Source organism: Leptonychotes weddellii, chromosome 5 (genome assembly GCF_054177405.1).
Source record: "Leptonychotes weddellii isolate Sample4059 chromosome 5, ASM5417740v2, whole genome shotgun sequence".
Taxonomy (NCBI): Eukaryota; Metazoa; Chordata; class Mammalia; order Carnivora; family Phocidae; genus Leptonychotes; species Leptonychotes weddellii.
Window position 1 is genome coordinate 29,967,276 of NC_138373.1, and position 19,486 is coordinate 29,986,761.

Sequence of the window (19,486 nt, forward strand, 5' to 3'; positions counted from 1 at the left end):
ACAACAGCCATGGTGGCTGTCGGGAGCAGGTCTTCTGCCCTGCGGATACGTCCCTGCACTCTTTCCCACAGACGCGGGAGGAGGAAACTTGCAGCAAACTTGTAAACAGAATGACTCCGGGAGGAAACAGGGGTGGCATGCACGTTAATGAATACTTACATAAATGTCTGCACCATAAAATCCATCCTGGTAAACAACACTGCAAGGGTGCACACACAAAGAGAAACATCCATATTAGTGCATTTCCCCATGCAGACACACCAACCCCTGCACTAGTGAAGTTAGTCTGGTTACAAAGATCCAAAACACAGGAACCGAGGATAGTTTTCGTGTTGGTTAAGGAGGTTGGAGACAACAGCTGTCCATCAGCCCGAGAAAATTAGGCCGGGGTTCGGTGCTGGCCCAGAATCAGGACGTGGTGGCACGCTGGGCATCCGACTTGCCACTCTTTCAGGAGGGGGTGTGGAAATGCACGGGGGAGGATTTCAGTTTAAGTGGCCTAGACAGACAGGGGAGGCAGAGTTTGCATTCAATCCACTGCATAGCTCCCCCCCAGGGGGAAAAAATTGTCTGCTTAAAATATAAGATCGATAAAGGGGAGGGGGACAGACTGTCGCATTTTCAGTATGTGTTGTAGCTGAATGACTTTAGGAGAGCCGGACAACCCAAATGATTCCAGAAATGTTCTTCTAGATTCTTTCACCCTGTAGTATTATTATATTTGGTAATTCCAGGTGCCACTCTTTTGTGGTAAATGTAGGAAAATATCTCTGATTATATGTGTGTATGAGCATGTGTGTATGTGTGTGCAAGATGATACGTGTTTGTATATGTGTGTGTGCTCTGTGCATGCATGTGGGTGGATGTGTGTGTATACCATGCCCATGTGTATAAGTGCGTGTGTGTGTGTGTGCAGATGGATGTATACAGTGTGTAATGCGTGTAGTGGTGTGTATTTGCACATGTGCATATGTATGTGGGCTCCCACGTACACATGTATATATACATGTGCCCTGTGTACATTTTCATAAATTATATCCCCGCTAAGCAAGCCCCACATTATGACTGAATAAGCCTGGCCTCGCTGGGACTCTGTCGTCACCACCCAGAGAGTCATTCCGGAGAGAAGGTACTTCATAGGAGGCAGAAAATATCCTGGACTTCTCCAGAAATTTCCTGGTATACCTTGAGTGAAACAGCCAGGAAGAAAAGCTTACAGCCATGTGATCATGGGAAAGTGGCTCCCAATTTCTAAGCATTACAATGGGTTTCATGAGGATTGCATGGAGCCTGCATGCCTCACAGGCCTTCGGGAGGATCACAGGACGTACTGAGTATAAAAGCAGGTGTTACCAAATGCATGTTTTCCATGGGATGGTAGTTGTTATTAATAACTTTCCCTGAGATCTCCCCATGGAGTTCGGAGATGATTTATGATTCTGGCAAAGGTCCAGTGAGCTCCATCATCGAATGGAGCTGGGTTCTAACAGAAACACGACTTTGATTACCAAAGGGGGGCCGGCAGGTTTCGGGAGAGAGCGGACCCACACGTAAGCCAAGCATATGGAGCCAAAGGAAGGCACTCGAAACACGCACACACGTGTGCACATGCGTGCACACACACACACACGCACAGCTGTGACACTGGTTTGCTGGAGAACCCTACAGAGTGCTTCTCAGAGCTTTTCAGACTTGATTGGCTAGACCCCAAGTACCATTATCCTTAAAAATGTGACAGGGATTTCACACGCTAAGGAGGTTGGTAGGAATCGCTTTCGGCTATTTTCATTTTGATCCAAGAGGACCACAGTTCACAAGAGCACTCATCAAGCAGCATAAAACCCTAATCTGAGATACTGAGGTATGCAGCATCCTGAGCTATGTTTTCAGCTTTCCCAACATCGATAGTGTCTGCTGGGGGTCAAAAGGCAGGGCCAGTCTCTGCCAACAGGACTTGGAATAGATCTGAGGAAATGGACGAGAGTGACAAATATTAAGTCTGGGCACCGAACCACAGAAGTGAGTTGTGTAGCCGTGGCAAAACGGCTTCTGCTTCTGCCCCATTCTTTCATTGCTATGCCTCGGCTGGGAACACCTGCTCTCCCAATAGCCACCTCCAAAACCAGGTCATCCTTCAAGAGCCAAATTAGACGGGAACTACATGGGCATCTGGTCACAGCCTCACCAACCAGCAGCTGTGAGCCGCTAGGCTCATCGCTTATGCTTGCTGAGCATCATGTACTCATCTGTAAAATGGGGCGAGAGGCTAGGAAGTGGCTATCTCAAAGGAGGATGCAGTGGGGTGTTGCGTGCAAAGCAATGAGCACAGAGCTTGACATCGGAGTACAGAAAGAGATCCGGGGGTGAACAAAATATTCATATTTTAACTACATATTAATATAAACATGGGAAATAATGCCTCTGTGTACATATATGTAGACGGGGACCCAGTCTGTGACTGCACTTCTGGGAATCATAAAGAGGCGAGCCCAGCCTAGACATGGGACTGTTCCCACGCACACCCACAGGGACCGGGAGTGTCTGAGCTTGGGTCCGGCTGGAAGAGTGGCCTCTTTCGCCAGCTCAGGTTCTTGTGTGTGGTGGCCGGCTACAAGCCTCCGTGTCAAGTCTTTTGGCACCAAAAACTCTCAGAAGGGAGGCAAGAACAGGCCCCGACACCGGCCCTCGTTCAGCAGGGGAAACTGTGCCCGGCTTGGCCCTCCACTGTAGGCCATGGAAAATTCCTCTGGGCCTCTGACATCCCACATTTATGAGACGGAGAACCAAAAAGAAAGGTGATCCAGCATCCTCATTTTGACAAGCCCCCACACACCGAATGATGAGTACTTTCTCTCTGCTCCCGAGATGCTTACTGTCCTCCAACAACTATACTAAAGGCACAGACAAGCCAGAGTGTGTCCATCACTAAACCGGCCCTTGGGGAGCTTCACAGGGAGGGGCCACGTTGTCACAAAGTCATGTGCATGCATGTACATAAATATAAAATTGCAGCTTGGATGGGGGTTGAGGAGGAACAGGTGCTCGGAAAGGGTAGTGGAAGGAGGAGGGCTGGCAGCAGAGGTGAGGGTGGCTGAGCAAGCGCCTCGGAGATCTCAAAGCCTCAGCCTGGTCGAGGGGGAAGAAGAGCAGTCCAGGCAAAGGGAACAGACCATGCAAGCCCTAGTGTCCAGAGGGTCCCGGGCTCCTCCTTAAGGGGCCTGCAGGGTTCAGAGGCCCAGCAGACTGCGGGACTTTGCTGAGAAAGGAAACTAAGAATTCCCACTGCGATTATAAACCGCACGCCGCAGGGAGTGCCCGTTTTCACCGAGTGCTGCACCTGCACGTTGTCGGGGGTGGGGGAGGAGGGGATGATGGAGAGGGTGAGTGATCTATTCTCAGGATAACTCTAAAAACAAGGAACTGATATGGCTGCCTCTTTGGTGGTCTGAAACAAAGCCAACTGATGAGCTGCCACTTTCACCAAAATGCTGTTTCTCCTCCTAAGCTGTTGGCGATAGCCCAAGCCCGAACACTACTGGTCCTCACATTTCTAGAATGATGACTCTGTGTCAGTTCCTGGTCTAAGCATCGTGTGCTCATTAGCCCATTTCACCCTCATTATACCCCCATGAGTTGGAGAAGACTGGCATTGCTCTTCAAATATAAAGAAACTAAACTGGAGTGAACCACCTGTTGGCTGAGCTGCGATTCTAGTCCAGGGAGTCTTGGCTTCTCAGTCCTCTTTGAACTGCTGTGGCAGATAGTGGTCAAACTTCAGCATGCCCACAAGGTCACCTGAGGGCTTGTTAAAACACAGATGACTGGGCCACACACCCAGCCCAGAGTTTCTGACTCAAGAGATCTGGATGGGGGTCTAAGAATTCCAATTCCTAACAAGGATCAGGGGATGCTAATGCTGCTGGCCCGGGGACGAATAAGCTCATCATTCTATGGGACACTGCCTTCCACGTGTTCTTTTTCTTTACATTTGTGACGGCAGTGACTTAGGAGAGTGACCAGTCTCCTAGGCCCTATTCTAAACAGGAGCTGGTTATAAGAAAGGTCTTACAGACTCTAACGCTGGTTTCCAGTAATGCGTCCAAAGACTTTTTAAAGCCCCACGAAACAGGTGCACTTAAAATATCAGACGTGTAGGGAAAGGAGAGCAGGAGTTGGTGGCTAGTACGGATCTAGAGATAAATTAACCGAGGCCCCGTACAAGAGAGGGGAGTTGCCGTCATGCATTGAACAGGTGCAGTACAATTTTAATGCAAAGACGGTCTGTCTAGCCACGCAAAAGTAATTGCATTGCTTGCCAATTACTTTGGGCCTGCAATATGCTTTTGCAAGAACATAATGCAAATGCGCAACTCATTTTCTTAGAAAGGTAATAAGAGTAGTTAAATATTTGGTTGAATGCAAGCAGGGAATGATTGCACTACAGCAAATTACTTAAAAAAAAAAAAAAAAAAGGAAAGTAGAGGATGCCCAAACTATACAATCTGTTTGTGTAATAGAATATATCCCCATAAATGCATTCCTATAGGAGAGGTTATTCAAACCTGCTCTACCTTGCTGCCCCTTCTAAGTAGAAAATAAATTAAAATTTTAATGCGTTTAAAATCTAGCTGTTTTTGAATAGATATGGTTCCATAAACTCCCTAGCATTTGTATATTATTATGTTGTGTACAGATAGATGTATGTGTACACCAACATTTTCCTAGTGAAAACACATTTTTAATTAAATTACTAAAGGCATCTGTGACATAACGCTCCCCTCCACCCCAAAATTTAAGAACCACTGATTTATGGTGTTTGTCTATAGATGCAGTCAAATCAGAAGCTTTTTAAAAAATGTAAAAGAGGTCACACTTCAAAACTGGCTGGAAGTTTGAACAAGAATTCACACCAAAACCGAACATACAAACAAAAAGCTAGAGAGAATTCTGGAAAATATTCTGATAATGGATGATGACTTTGGTTCCTAGTGTTCATATTAAATGAGAAAGGTCCTAAACAATAGACAATACAGTCTGAGGATTAGACATTTAGAAATTAAAGCCAGAAAGTGTGGTTCATTTATAGCCAGAGAGGCACATACACATAGCTCCAGAGGCTGGTGTCAGACGCTTTCCTAGGACATACCCTGAAAGCGTTCCCAAGGATCTATGTGTGGGGTTCATTCTTGCACGGGCCAGCTTTAAGAGTTTTTTCCTGGGATACTACCACAGCTCTCCAATACACAAAAATAGCACAGTGTCCTCAAACCACTTCTCAAGGTAACTCTGAGAAGTTGTACATAGATGTGCCATAACTAATTTCCTGAGAAAGTATAGAACACCTTGTTCAAAGATACCCAGAGAACCAAGACCAAACCCCTGTAGCAGATGCTGGACTTTTAGCTTAGAGTAGCAACAATTTTTTAAAATATTCTTTGATGCTCCATTAGAGCGCTCTACTGTGTCCCCAGATGATATGCATGGTACAGAGCATGCACCTGGTAAGCAGCTGCTTAATAGTTAAGTAGCTAATTAATTAAGAACAAGAATTTGGTGAGGCCAGTCTCACAGCATTCCTTTGGGGGAGTGTTGGGGTTCAGGTACTGTCTTCTAGTATCAGATGTTGTATTGAGTCCGGGGGATGTGTCTCCAGTGCATCTACCTGCCATCTCCATCCATGGGTCATCAATCTGCAAGCTCCTTTGGATGGCAATCGCCCAATGGGTAATTTCTCCCACATGTGAGACATAGGAAGACAGACCGGACATGGAGGCTTCTCTATCAAAACCGACTCCAGGATTAAATGCAAGGAGAAATATGGCAGACCAGGTGATTCAGCTCTCTCGGAAACCATTCACTAGTTAATATTTTATTTATGATCTACATATTCCATAAACTATTGAAGTGCCTCCGTCCAAAGCCAACTCTGTGGTCTGCAGGGAATGAGGTGTCTATGAACTGCAGGAGCCTCCCAGGAAAGGGGTGGGACACTAGGTTTCTAACTCATCACCCATCCTCATTCAGTTAATGTTGACAATCAACAGTGAGTTGGCTGGATCAGTCTAGGTTTTCCACCCATTCCTGTGGTCCCTCCGTGGTCCAAGCAGAACACCCTCCCCCAGAGCAAATGATCAGGTATTAATGTCCCAAGAAGTTTCTTTTTAGCTATGTGAGAAAGAAGAGAATAGGGCCTCCCCAGAACCTGTGCTCTTTACTTGCTGGGAGGGACTTCAGAGAATACCAGGATGTGGAGGAGAAAACCGTATCAATCAAAGGAAATGGATAAATGGGAAGGCATGCTTGGTGAATCTGCCTGTAGGACTATCTCAATGTTGGATACCTCCGAGGGTCACCCAAAGCTCCACAGAAGTAGCCATGGAGGTTCTGTGGGATTTCTTTTTAAAATTTATTTGAGAGAGAGAGAGAATGTGTGTGTGTGTGTGTGTGTGTGTGTGTGTGTGAGTGAGAGAGAGAGAGAATCTGAAACAGACTCCACACTGAGCACAGAGCCTGACATGGGGCTTGAACCCCCAACTGTGAGATCATGACCTGAGCCAAAACCAAGAGGCGGATGGTTAAATGACTGAGCCACCCAGGTGCCCAGATTTTGTTTTTCAATATATTGGGAAAACAATATGGAAGCCATAAATGGACATAGGATAAATGACACATTTTTGGTTGGAATTTCAGTAACAAAGTATATATTACATACTTCATGAAGAGCACAGGTTTAGGTTGGCAGTTAGCTCTATCTTCAACTGATGACAAACAGAAAATCATAATAAATGCAGCTCGCTGGGTGACATCTTAGAAAAGATGGGGATCACTGGGTGTGAGGGAGAATGGCAGAATGGGATCTCAGCATGGCAATTTAGGAAGTGGTTGGACTTCAGTGCATCCTACATTTCTTCTTTTGCCGGAAGCCTTCTCTAAAAACCCAAGCTGAGCTAAGGGGCCTTCCTTGGTGCTCACAGAACACCCTTAGCACTTATCACATTTATTGAAATTATTAATTTATATGGTACCCCCTGCCCCTAACTAGAAGGAACTCCTCAAAGGTGCAAGACAATGCATTGGAACTGAGAAAAGGGATGTTAGGCTGAACTGCACTGGAGTAAAGACATTAGTCGACTCTACAAATCTCCCCTCAAAGGACTTTGGAGACAAACGGCTACAGGAAACCCACACAATCACCTGGACCACCTGAATCCTGATAACGTCACTTTCTGGAAACAGAAGTAGGTTTCCAATCTCTCTGCTGTTTGCTTCCACTCAAGCTCAGGGCTCTCACCACTCCAGCCCATATCTGCTGGGACATGAGTTGTCCTCTGCTATTCTTTTCAAAATGAGCTGCCCCCCTGCAGTCTCCTGCAGCCTCAGCCAACAAGCAGAAGAAAAGGGAAACCTTCATTTAAGATGCTGGGTTTACATTTTCTCATTAGGCGCCAGTGCACTCCAGGTAGTTTGTAATACAGCAAAACACCCTCGCTGAGTTTCCTATCTTCAACCAGCACTTTGCTCTTATAGAACTTGCAGACATGGACACGCACGCCCCTAGCCTTTCTGCCCCTCCTCCTCCTGTGTTGAGAATTTCATCTTCCTCAGGATTCCACTTGGAATATTACCAGCAAAGAGGCACCATGTACCATTATAACCAAAATGATTAGGAATCTTGCTGGAATATTTAAATTAAGTCATGTCTGAAGCAGTCACAAACACGTTGCTTCACCATTTGGAGATGCCTGTGTCTCTCCCTGGTGAACGTGGCATTAATTAGTTATGCGTGGTTCTTCCCTGGCAAAGAGCGAGTTCATTGTAAGTTAGCGAATTTCAATTTTACGGCAGGTGTGTTATTTTGGGAGATTTTCATAAATTGTTCATGTGAGGATAAGACATATAATTTTATTTGTTTTTCCTGTTCAGTATAGTAGTGAGATACGGAGGGTACATATACCAAAAAGCTACAATTACCGTCTACTAAGATAAGACAATAATTTTCAGACAAACTAATGTGGTATAAACATGCAATTTTGTATTTATGGCTTATGCATCTTGCTTTAGTAATTACATGAGCCTACAGGGTAACTTGGTGGGGTTTTTTCCCTTCATAACAACTTACTGTGTGACCTTGGGAATAACACGTCTTTATTTCTGCATTTCTGGGTCTATAAAACAGGCTCAACACTGTGGGGCTGGAAATAATGATTAACACTGTGGATGCTTCCATATAATACATGGTCAGATAAAGGCTTCCGGAGGTGCAGATGGGTGTTTTTGGAGGGTGGGGAGAATTTAGGGCAAATTCATCCTTGGTTTATTATTACCCACCATCTTTCCATGAGAAAGACATTTTCACTGTTGCTTTGTCCACTAAGAAACTCAGAAGTGACCCAAGGTTAATGACAACACAAGAAACTACGAACACGGACCGATCTCTCTGCCTTTGTTTTCTCCTCCTGAAGACTGAATGTAGATTATTTATATTCTTAACTTTGTCTCATTGCATGTGTTTGAAACACTTCAAGTGCTCTCCTCTGCAGTGGGTGAGATATGAATAAATAATGAAAAAAAGAGTGGTTCCCTTTGTCATCAGTATAACAGAGAAATGATCTAAGCTAATTCAGGTTTTCTAAAAGATTTATAAGGAATAGAACTATAAAAAATGCATTAACCCTCTTCATACAGCCTGGAACACAGCCATATTCTTTCTACAGACCAGAAAGCCAGTCGTTGGCTGGTAAAGCCTTGGACCATACTGCCTTGGGCATGGCTGAGTTGTTCTGAGTAGCGCTACTGACATTTGGGGTCTGATAACTCTGCGTTGGGGGCCGTCCTGTGCACTGTGGATGTCGAGCAACATCCCTGGCCTCCCCCTCCTAGATGCCATCGCACCTTCCTGCTCCTGTTGTGACAACCCAAAATGTCCCCGGACAGTCCAAACATCCCCTGAGGACCGGCTGAGACATCCCTTTCTCCCTGACTCCAGGGGTGCGAGAATGTTCCAGGGGGATCCCTTAACAGGAGGAAAGAAAGGGTAGCATTGCGGGGTTGCAGCCCATCACACCAAGACCACTGTTTCTTCGCATTCCCTGTCATTCCTTGATCTTCACTTGGCAATACCAGAGTCCATGCACACAGATACCAAACCGCCAATGGGGAACACATTACCCCACATTTCCTTGCAGAGGGGAAAGGAAGCCAAATGCCCATTTTGGAAAATCCAACCGAAACGGGTCTTATTTCCAATTTCTTTGAACTTTCGAATGTTTCGATTTGACTCCACACCTAATTTTCTCTTCTCAGGCAAGGGTTCATAAAACCTTGATGAGCAAGGTGTCTTAGGGGAGGGGAGCAAGACCACCCCAGTGACTTTTATGTCTGGGGACTTCATGTCCCTCCATGGACAGATTCAAGGGGCAAATGTGATCCAACCTCCTTAATAGCCAGATGTTTGCAATCACCAGAAATACATCTTTGGCTGTAGCCATTTCTCTGTTCTCCAGCATTCAGTCTCAGAGAGAATTTACATAACAACATGTGACATGTAGAATGCTTAAAGGCACCAACCATGACGGGACAAATTACACTCATTTTTCAATACTCTTTGCAAGGTGCTCCACGGCAGGCGCGCCCCGGGCTGCATGCTGGGGCGGTTCTGGGGGGGCAGTCAAGACCAGCATGCACTCACAAAAACGGGAGGGGGCTGGTGCGGGAGGCCGTCGCGGCGGGGGAGGCCGCCCCACTTACCCGCCGTAGGCCGGGATCGGGGGCGGGGGCGCCGCCGCCCGGAAGGTGTTGTACACGGTGCGGCCGCGGCCTCGTAGGTGCGCCCCTCGGTAGGCGGCCGCGGCGGTGGCGGCTGGATACGGGAAGCCGGGCACTGCGGGGTGGGAAAGGAGAGAGCAGAGCAAAGGTTTTCAGGAGCACACCTGTCGTGGAGGACAACCTGCCCACCCAGGACCCTTCGCTCTGCGGGCCGAGGCTGGACACCTGGCTCTCGACCGGGAGGCGGGGTTCCAAAGGCGGCAGCAAAGGGAGAGGTCAAGGCGCGATTCCAGACAAGGTGGGCTAGTTAAGGCGATGGTCCCTGTGCCCAAGTGAATATGGTAAATGGCAAACATTTACAAAGAATTCGTGGTAACGGGAGACAAGCTCACTGCACAAAGGTAAAATTCTACAAAGGTAGATTGCAAGAAGTATGTGCCTTGTGTTGCCAACTTCTCTGCGTCTATCCATACACACACAGACGTATATTGTGTGTAATAGATTTATGTGTCTGGGCACACAATATACATGTATGATGTATCCACACATAGGTGTGTGCATGAGTAGGTGAATATGCATGCCAATATGTATATTGTGTGCACATGTGTATGGGAATGTGTACATGTGCATATTTATATGTGCGCGTATATACGCATACACTTGTGTACACATATACATACATATTTCAGTGTGTTCCTAGTTATCTCTGGGGCTGAACTGTGTGTGTGTTAGTTATCTGATTGCTCTCCCTATCCCGTTATTTATTTCCCACATTTTTTTATGTACATATATTGCTAGTTAAAATTTTTTAATTGCAATACAGTGTTCCTACAGACACGTGCATGCATCGCAAGTGTGCAAATCCCTTATGTGCCAAGAAACAAATGGTTACCGATGTCCCATCAGCCTCCAAACCATTTAACAGCTTTTAAGGCACACACAACAACCGTAATTACAGAGAAGTCTGGGAACGCAACTCTTCAGAAGAGGGTGTGGGCTGAGTTTCCCTCCTCAGAGGAAAATTCTGAGTGGGATGGCTTGCTGAGGAGTCAAGAGGGAAATTAAGCCTGATGCCAGAGACCCCTGATATTTCATTCTCTTGCCTCTGCCTGGGATGTCCTTCCTCCTAGGGTGTCTGCAAATCCGGATGCACTGGGGCCCAGGAAGCCTTCAGGAAACCACTTCTGCTTGCTTCTGCGTGTCTGAATCTCACAGTGCTCTCACTGTGCCAGTCTCGAGCGTGCCATCCCCACTAAACTGCAGGCAGGGCGCCCAAACCGCATCCCAGGGAGGAGGCACTTTTCTGGGAAATCCCACTGGGGAATCCACTGTGGCAGGAGATCTGTTTTAAAGGCCCCAAACACCCAACCTCTCATGGGTATTGGTTTCAAAAAGGGGGGCTCAGTCAATGTGTTACCTTTTCTCTCCCCTATCAACCGGCAAGTTGCTCCAGGATTCCCCCCGCCCCGCCCATCTGTCTTCACTTCTGCCCGTGCCTCCCCGAGTCAGCAGAAGCCCCCTGATCTTACCCACAGTAGGTTCTAAATATTGGACACCTGAATGAATGTAGGGGTGGCTTAAGTACATAAACAAGAGAACTAAGTTGTAAGTTGTGGGCAGGCCAAAGGATGGACAGACTCTCTCTGCAACCTCCCCTCCTTGTCCCAGGTTCTTTCCCCACCCTCTACTCTGACACACAGGAGCTTTCCAGAGGGAGGGAGGAACAGGTAGAAGGAAGCAGGGCGGCAAGGCTTTCCTCCCCTGCATGCCCCCCCTCCTCCCCTGCTCCCCTTCTCCTGGGAGTTCACACAGTGTACGTAAGGACAGACAAGGCTGGGAGGGACAGGAGCCTCCATGCTCAGAGCATCCTACCACAAGGGAGGCTTTCAAACATAGGTAATCAGCACACGCACACCTCTCCCCGGGAGCTCCATTTGGGGGAACACCTAACTGCTCACAGGATGTTGAGTCTCAGGCTGTGTTGAAGTTGCTTCTAGCTTATATCCAAACTGCCAAGGTGGGGGCGGGGGGCTTCTCCCCTTACCACCATATACAGGCGCAGAACCCCATCTGTTCATTAGCCACGGCGTCCTTGGATACGCTATACCCTAGCTGCGTGGGGGTGGGGGGGTGGCAGGGAATGGGGAGACGAAGCAGCCATCCCTAATCCCCTACACCTCACAGAATCACATGGACTGGAATAGAACCCTTGAACCTGAAGTAAAGACTGACGGACTATCACCTGCAATTCTCGGCATGTTCTCATGGATTCCACCAGATCTTTCTCTCACCATGGAGGGTAAAATGCTGGAACTGTACAACGAAGTCAGAGTGATTTTATCTTTCTATTTGTGCCTGCAAAGACCATACCCTAAAAGGTTATTTTTAACTTTTTTTTTTTTCTTATTGTTCAAGTCATGTCGTGCAGCTGTACTTAACTCTCAGCTGGCCGGCCCCTCCTCACCCGCACCCCGTGGCTCGTGCGAATGTGCTTGAAATGGTAGAGAGGTGTCACTCCTAACGGGGAAAGCCAGTAAGTCTTAACACCGTAGAAGCCCAGAAGTAATGAGATAGGAGCTGTTTGCTTCAGTACTGGCCAGAAAATGAGCGAGCGTGGCTGTGACTCTAAGTCCATCTTGCCACAGTTCAAATATTAAGTTTTCATAAGAACGCCCTGGATTTTGAAATAAAGAAAATGAAAAATTCACAATGTGGCAGAGCTGCCTGGGTGAGGAGACACGGTAATTATGCTGACCCATTCATTATCGCCAGCTCCCGTGCAGACTGAGTGAGACCAGATCCCTCTCAGCGACAAGCAGGTTTTACAATAATTCTTGGAAGATTTAGATGTTGAGATACAAGGTGAAACAGAAGCTCGGCAGCGAAGCGGGGACAGCACAAGCTGCTGGAAAGCGTGGAGCCGGGGCTCCATTTGCACCCTTGGCTACAGGGGGGGGATGTCCCTCCCGAGGCAGGATGAGGTAGGACAGGTCTTCATGCAAGGCTTTGGGGGGCTCCTCCAAGCTAGGCACATTAGAGGGATTCTTATTTTGTTAAAGGAACACAGGAAAGACAACACATCAACTCCTGGTTTAAAAAAAAACGCTTTTCTGGAGGGGCCAAGTGCCCTTAGGCAAAATAAGGAGGTTCGTGCAGATCATGCTTTGGACCCGAGGCTTCATAAAGGAAGCACGGGTGTCTCCTAGATGGATGGTTTGCTCAGCTATCTCTTTTTTGTTACCAGTCTCGGGCTGCCAAGGGGTCTCCTTAGCAAGCCTCTAGTTTGTCATCATGATTAATGAACACTTCCTTCCTTTTTCCTTCCTTCTTATTTGATCCTCCTTTCTCCCCTTCCTCTCTTCCTTCCTTCCTTGCTTCCTACTTTCATTTATGTTTTAATCTTCTTTGGAAGGAAGTGGCCACAAAGCTCTCCGGGTGTACTAGCAATCAAGTAGCTTGGATGACAGAAATGAAAGAGAAGGACTCCCACTGTTGCTAGAATGTAAACTCCACGAGGGCAGAGATCTCTATCTGTTCTACCTGTTGATTCAGAAGAGTGCCTGGCACAGAGCAGGTGCCTGGATACCCTTTGGAGGTGAACCGGTGTTTGTCTCCCTCCTTCTGGGACCACAGAGGCACTGACCCTTCACCTTGCACCTTCCACAACACCGCCCTCTATACGAAGTGTCCTGCCCGGGGTTCGCACACACACAGGGGGCCAGCGACACAACTGGCCCTCAGTCATGATCCCTATAAAAGTACGTTCTACAACCAAGCTCACAGGTGCTGCGCTGGCCCAAGATGGCAACCACAGTGGGCATATGTGTGGTTCTGATAAAAAGGGAGAGGACTTGGATAAAAGCATTGTACTTGGAATTATTGCAAAACCTTAATTCATTGCAATTCACGTTCATTGCTGTGCTGTGTAGGGATTGGGAGATCAGATTCTTGTTCTGGGGAAAAGCAGGACTCAAACGTCCCCCCCCCCACAGACACTGATACCTACCAAAGGACCTGTGGGGTCAGGTTCCTTCATAGAGCCCCAGACAGTGCTCTCTGGCAAGCGAGCAAATCTCTGAGTGCAGTAAATGTGTGCCACAAGGAACAATGAATATAACACTGCTTATAATCCCTAACTTCTGTGATTTTTGGCTGAGCCTTCTGTGTTTCTCGTCATCTCCATTAGAGGAGGTCTCCCCTGCAGCTGGTTTAGGATTCTGAGTGACTCTCTTCTCTTGCCACTAAGACCAATGGTCAATTGCACAGGTAAAAACAAAAACAAAACAAAACCCCCCACAACTGTTTGTTAAGCTTCCTTTAGACTCAACTTAGGATGGAAGGAACGGATTTGTTTACTTGCCTACCATGTGCATTGGCTTGTTGGTTCTGGGACACGGTTAAATGCATATTTGAAACAATTACTTAGATGATTCAGATACAGATGAAACAAAACCAAAATGGCTTTATCCTTGAACCACACAGAAAGAAGACATCTCAATTATGTGCCTGCTTTGGGACACGACACCTATCTTTTGTTGAGTCAAAGTTATCACACTATCAGTGCCCCAGTTCAGGAGTTTGGATCCAGTAAGTGGGCAATAAATGTTTAATAAATCTAATGCAAAAAAGCCAAATGGAAACTCACAATGTCCTCTCCATTTCTGGAACAGAGTAAATCAATGTTAATAAAAGTCATAAACCTGTCACCCTGTCCCATATTTGTAAAAGCCTCTTTGTTAATGAAAAAACAGTGTTAGAAAGAAAAGACACCAAATTATAGGCATTTCTAAAGCCCTGGTGCTGGAGCTGGATTTTTTTTTTTCTAGTTGAACATCCAGTTAATAAACATGTAAAGAGACAATCATTGGGGAACAATGGAAAATATTCAGGTTGCTTTGTGGACACAGTATAAATCCTTAGTTGTTGGCAGGAGGGAGACAAGGGAAGAAGGAAAAAAAAACAACATAGGTTCATTATACTGGAAAGGTTCCCTCTTAAACCTTATCCAGCATGAATCAAAGTGAAAAATCTGGTATCACTGCAACGAAAATTGGATTTAGCTCATAAGCTAAAAATGAGTTTCTCTCAAAGAAAACAGGGCAAGAGCTTTTGGAGCAAATACCAATTGCGCATCTTGTTGACACATCAACATTCCCTGCCTACCCACTCCCAACCTTCAGCTAGATTGATACCCACAGCATATTTTGGGGGAGTGTGAGTGGAATAACTCGCTCAGTTCTTGGGCACAAGGAGTTGTATACCATGGAACTCAATGAAATGGAAACTTTAGGGATGTAACAAGAGGCATGCTGTGATGTGCTCAAGTATCAAGGCGAATCAACATTTTTAAACGAAAGATGTGTGGGTGTATCAACCAGCCAAATGGGCCATTTACCAAAGTGTCAACTGCTTACCGCCTGTCTCCCATCAAAGAGAAAGCCCCCACCTCCCACCTTCTCTGAGCTCTGCACTGAGTGTATTTACAGTGACAAACATGCGCGCTCCCCCTCTGTCTCTTTTACGAATATGGTGCTTACCTTCGAAATAAACACAAATGAGATCATCTCACTAGCCCGGAAATCCCAAAAGAAGAAACACAAAACCAGTGGAAAATACTTGAGGGTTATAAAGTGCATATTAAAGTTTTAGAGCCTTGGGAGAGATGGAAGAGTAGCAGATGCAAAAGCCAACAGGGGGGCAGATTCTGCATCAAAGCCATAAAAATATAGAGCCGCGGTAGTGGGCAATTATTCTTTGCATTTGTGCGCTGGTTTGAATTTGCATGAGGTTGCCAGATGCCCTGGAAAAGGTGTTCCATCAGAATGGAGGAGAGGGCTTCTCTTTGTCCCCCTCTTCTCTCCCTTGCCACCTTTGCCCACCCCTGGAGTGGTCTGAGATTGAGCGCTAATTCGGGGTTGAATCGTTCTGCGGGTAATTTATGGTAGGAGATATGCACTTACACAATTCTGGGGGTGCAGTTGTGCTTTCAACAGCAGGTTCACGGTTCTGCAGGATTCGCCTTGGGGGAACTCGTTTCACGTGCCGGACCGTAAATTAAGAAGTGGCATAATAGGTAACATGCCGAGGTGAAATAAACAACCAGCTCTAGCTCAATTTCAGGGGCAGAGTGTTGTGTGATAAACTTCACAAGGAAGAGGATTATTTTTTCCAAATGACAAAAATGTTTGCTTATTTTTTCAAAATGAATCTCAAAATTACATCAAATTGGTTTATAACAGAATTTATACGCAACTGGGTCACTCTCTTTGAATGGCATCAAATGGGAAATTTAATATGATGGAGCACATTTAGTTCTAGGTCAAAACAAAAATGGAACGGCTTTCAATTTTGTTAAAATTCAGCAATTTCAAGGTTTTGGGAGAGAAAGGGGTTGTCCCACCCATTCAGTCATTTACAAAAAGACCAAAATAGCCACTTAATTTGTTGGAATCTCTGATTCTCATATTCTCATACATCTATCCCTGAACCACACATTTGGGGCTGACTCTTGTTTCATTTCAAAATGCATGTTGATATTAAATACTGCTGTTTAGAAGTGAATAAATCTACATTTTGGACAAACAGTTCCTTATAGGACATCCTCATTTGAGGTGCATTGAATAGGAAAACAAAAATTTCTAATTAATGTACAAGTCTAATCACCATTCCCCACATGGAAGAGTAATTTTTCACTGTTCATTTGCTGGGTTTAATCTCAAAACTGACATAACAGAAACGCAATGTCCTATAAATCTCTGCTCATTTGTTTCCTTAATATTCATATCCCATTGAACTGCAGCTGCTTGTTGCTACAGTCTATTACAACTTGCAAAAGTGTCGATAAAAATATTATGAAAGGCAAGATGTGTTTCTTCCTGGCTGCGCGTGCCATTTATTTGGGAAAAGACAATAAATGGCTCGTGGATTGTCCCCCCAGCCTGCTGCTTGGTGGGTGATTAGTGATTAATTACCTGGCAGCAAATTGACATGGCACGAGGAAATTGACACAGCCCTGATTAATTAACTTTTTATGGGTGGTAGTTACTCACAAAACATCGCTCACCATAATTGAATCTCTCTACATAGCATCGTGGTACAAAAGTTTTAGTCAAATCCAAATTAGCCAGAAGTTTCTTGGCTGTTCTAGGTCTGATTAGGATGTGTCAAAGGAATTGGCAAGAACTTGAACTTGGAGAAAAAACCACATTATTTGAAAGCAGAAAGGAGGGGAAAAAAAAAAAAAAAAAGATGGTGGCTGCACCGCCCGAGCCGAATTTGTTGATGTAAATCTTTACTGTATGAGGCTGCAACGCTGCCTTTTCCTCCAGCCTCTTCTGGCTGCTTCTTCTCTGTGGCTTCTGCATGTTCTCATTCCTTTGTCCTGTCCCTAAATGTTGAGTTGATCGGCTCACTCAAATGCTGGCTCCATTGTCATTTCTTCCCCCAAGGGCTTCTCCCCATCTCCTCGACGTGTCCCAGCCATACCTGTCAATAGCCTTTTTCCTTCCCTTGACTCATCTGGCCCTTACCACCTCATCGGATTGCACCCTCACTATATAGCTCTCCGTGGGGATGTCCTAAGGACTTTATTTTGGTCAATACTGTGTCTCTAGCAGCTACAGGATTACCTGGCCTCTGGTAATTACTGCAATGTTTATTGAGTATGTTGTCAGATGAACTCAGAATGCCACAGTCGTTCAGCTACAGACGAAAAAGGGGGGACAGTCCTTGCACCTGTGAGAGTTGCTACCACGCTGCTTATGAAAGGTGCATATGCTAAGACAAAGTCAGGTTTAGTGAGGACATGAGTGATGAGGGACTCAACCTCACTTGAGGAAAGTCCAGACAACAATAACTGGAAAAGTCGAAGCAAAGCTGTGATTATAGTTGGCCGAAGTCCAACTTCTCGTACTCCATTATCACACAGAGGAGATTCAACTGTATATCAGCTACTATTTACTGACACTTGCTAACCGCCAGACCCCAAGGTTAACTCCGTAAATCTTCACGAACCATACGAGCCAGGCATTACTGCTACCTTCACTCTCCTGGGGAGAACAGGAAGACGTGCAACAGCCCCGAAGCTCGCCCAACGCTCTCAGACAGCCTGACACTAGAGCCCATCATCTTATCTATTATACAACAAAGCAACGAGGCAACTTGGACCAAGGCAACCCGTGTCGGCTCTGGGCAAAAACTTTCTACTTCCACTCTCTCCCTGCTCCTTAGGACCTCTCAGTTTTTACTACCCTCCTATGGCCTCTTAGAGCAGTACAAGCTGCTACATCCTCTCCCCATATTCATACCACAACCAAGAGAACCAGCCCAGTTTGTCATGGACTGAGTGAATTTGCAGGGGAGACTCTTGACAAGCCTCCCTGAGACCTCAATATGCTCCTGGTTGGGGACAGGAGGCAGGAGGAGGGGGAAGGCAGGTGCCATTTCTCCTGTTCTCTATTTATGTGCTGAGATTTCAAGACACCTGGAAGGGCTTTGCTCCTTTTCTACTAATTGGATACAGGCCACAGGGATCACTACCGATTTATGTTCCCGGTAAGAGTCCAAAGCAAGCTGTTTTCCTTCTCCACTGGGGCTTATTTCCACATATCCAAAAATACTGGGGAAATGGACTCTCCCAGCAATGGGGACCTGGGGTACACTAGTGTGGTGTTGTGTCCACAAACCTCGTTACTGTCAAAATAATGAGCTCCTTACAACTAACTTCAACTAGAAATTCTCCAAGATTTGAGAGACTTGCATAAAAACTTTCATATTTGGGATAATGCACTTTTTTTCCTATATAATTGATTTAATATTGTTATCAAATATCACTTCACTCATAACTTGGTTAGAAACAGTCTCTTCCTTAGAAAGGAAATAGATGAGTCATCCAGGGATTAAAAAATAAAGAAACCTAAACGCCATGAACGCACAGGGATGATTTACTCTGAGCAGTGAGTCTGGTGTTCCCAAAGCAGAAATGTTTCCCAACTTAAAAACGAATTCAAAAAGTGGCAACAAAACCCACACACAATGCTTACGTGGATATTCTTTCATCGCTAAGTCTTTGAATGAGGACGGCAGCCTTGGTTTTTAAATAATTGCCACATTATTCCTGCTTACCTCCCGAAGTTAGCTGTTGTCTCTTCTCTCCTGGGCTACAAATGGTCTGATTAATCCAACAGACATGCGCGGTGAGTGCCATGGCTGCCGGATGCGCAGAGATACAATTTTCCTTTGCAGAAGACATATTTGTGATCTATCTACGGCAGAGGTATTGACAATACCCAACCCGGGCAGGATTTTTGTAACATTTCATTCAGCACAACGAGAATGAATCTCAGTCTTGGAGGGCTTGACTTGGCGGGACCACGGAAGGCATTTGCAAAGGTGCTTTCTGTTATTTGAAGGAACTCTGGAGACAAAGCCGCGAGATGCTGAGATCTATTTTAATTTGGATGAAGCGATTTGCCATACTCTGTTCATTTGACAAAACCTGTAGCTGTGTCAATTTAGCTTTTACCAGGTAGCCATGGGAAAAAAGGCAAATAGTTTATATAAATAATTACTTTATCAAGTGCATATACACAGCAAAGTTTCACTTGTTAAATCGCTCACGATCTGGCTAACAGGTGGCTGAAACAGCTAGCCTGGTGAATTGCCTCTCCACGTAGGAAACAAGGCAAGGGAGATAAATTAGCTTCATATGTTGGGATGGATT

The 19,486-nt window shown here is 45.8% G+C and overlaps 1 protein-coding gene across 17 annotated transcripts in view; it reads right to left on the reverse strand.

Moving 5' to 3' along the window:
• Positions 1–19,486, reverse strand: part of RBFOX1 (RNA binding fox-1 homolog 1) — a 1,962,285-nt gene that overhangs the window by 47,209 nt on the left and 1,895,590 nt on the right. For 14 of the 17 annotated variants that reach the window (XM_081820076.1, XM_081820073.1, XM_081820088.1 and 11 more), the window contains 2 exons: positions 9,748–9,880; positions 160–199 (listed from right to left, as the gene is read on the reverse strand). In XM_081820076.1, the coding sequence (XP_081676202.1) occupies positions 160–199; positions 9,748–9,880 (173 nt within the window). The remainder of the gene's footprint in view (positions 1–159; positions 200–9,747; positions 9,881–19,486) is intronic. The other 3 variants (XM_081820089.1, XM_081820085.1, XM_081820079.1) reach the window with 1 other exon arrangement.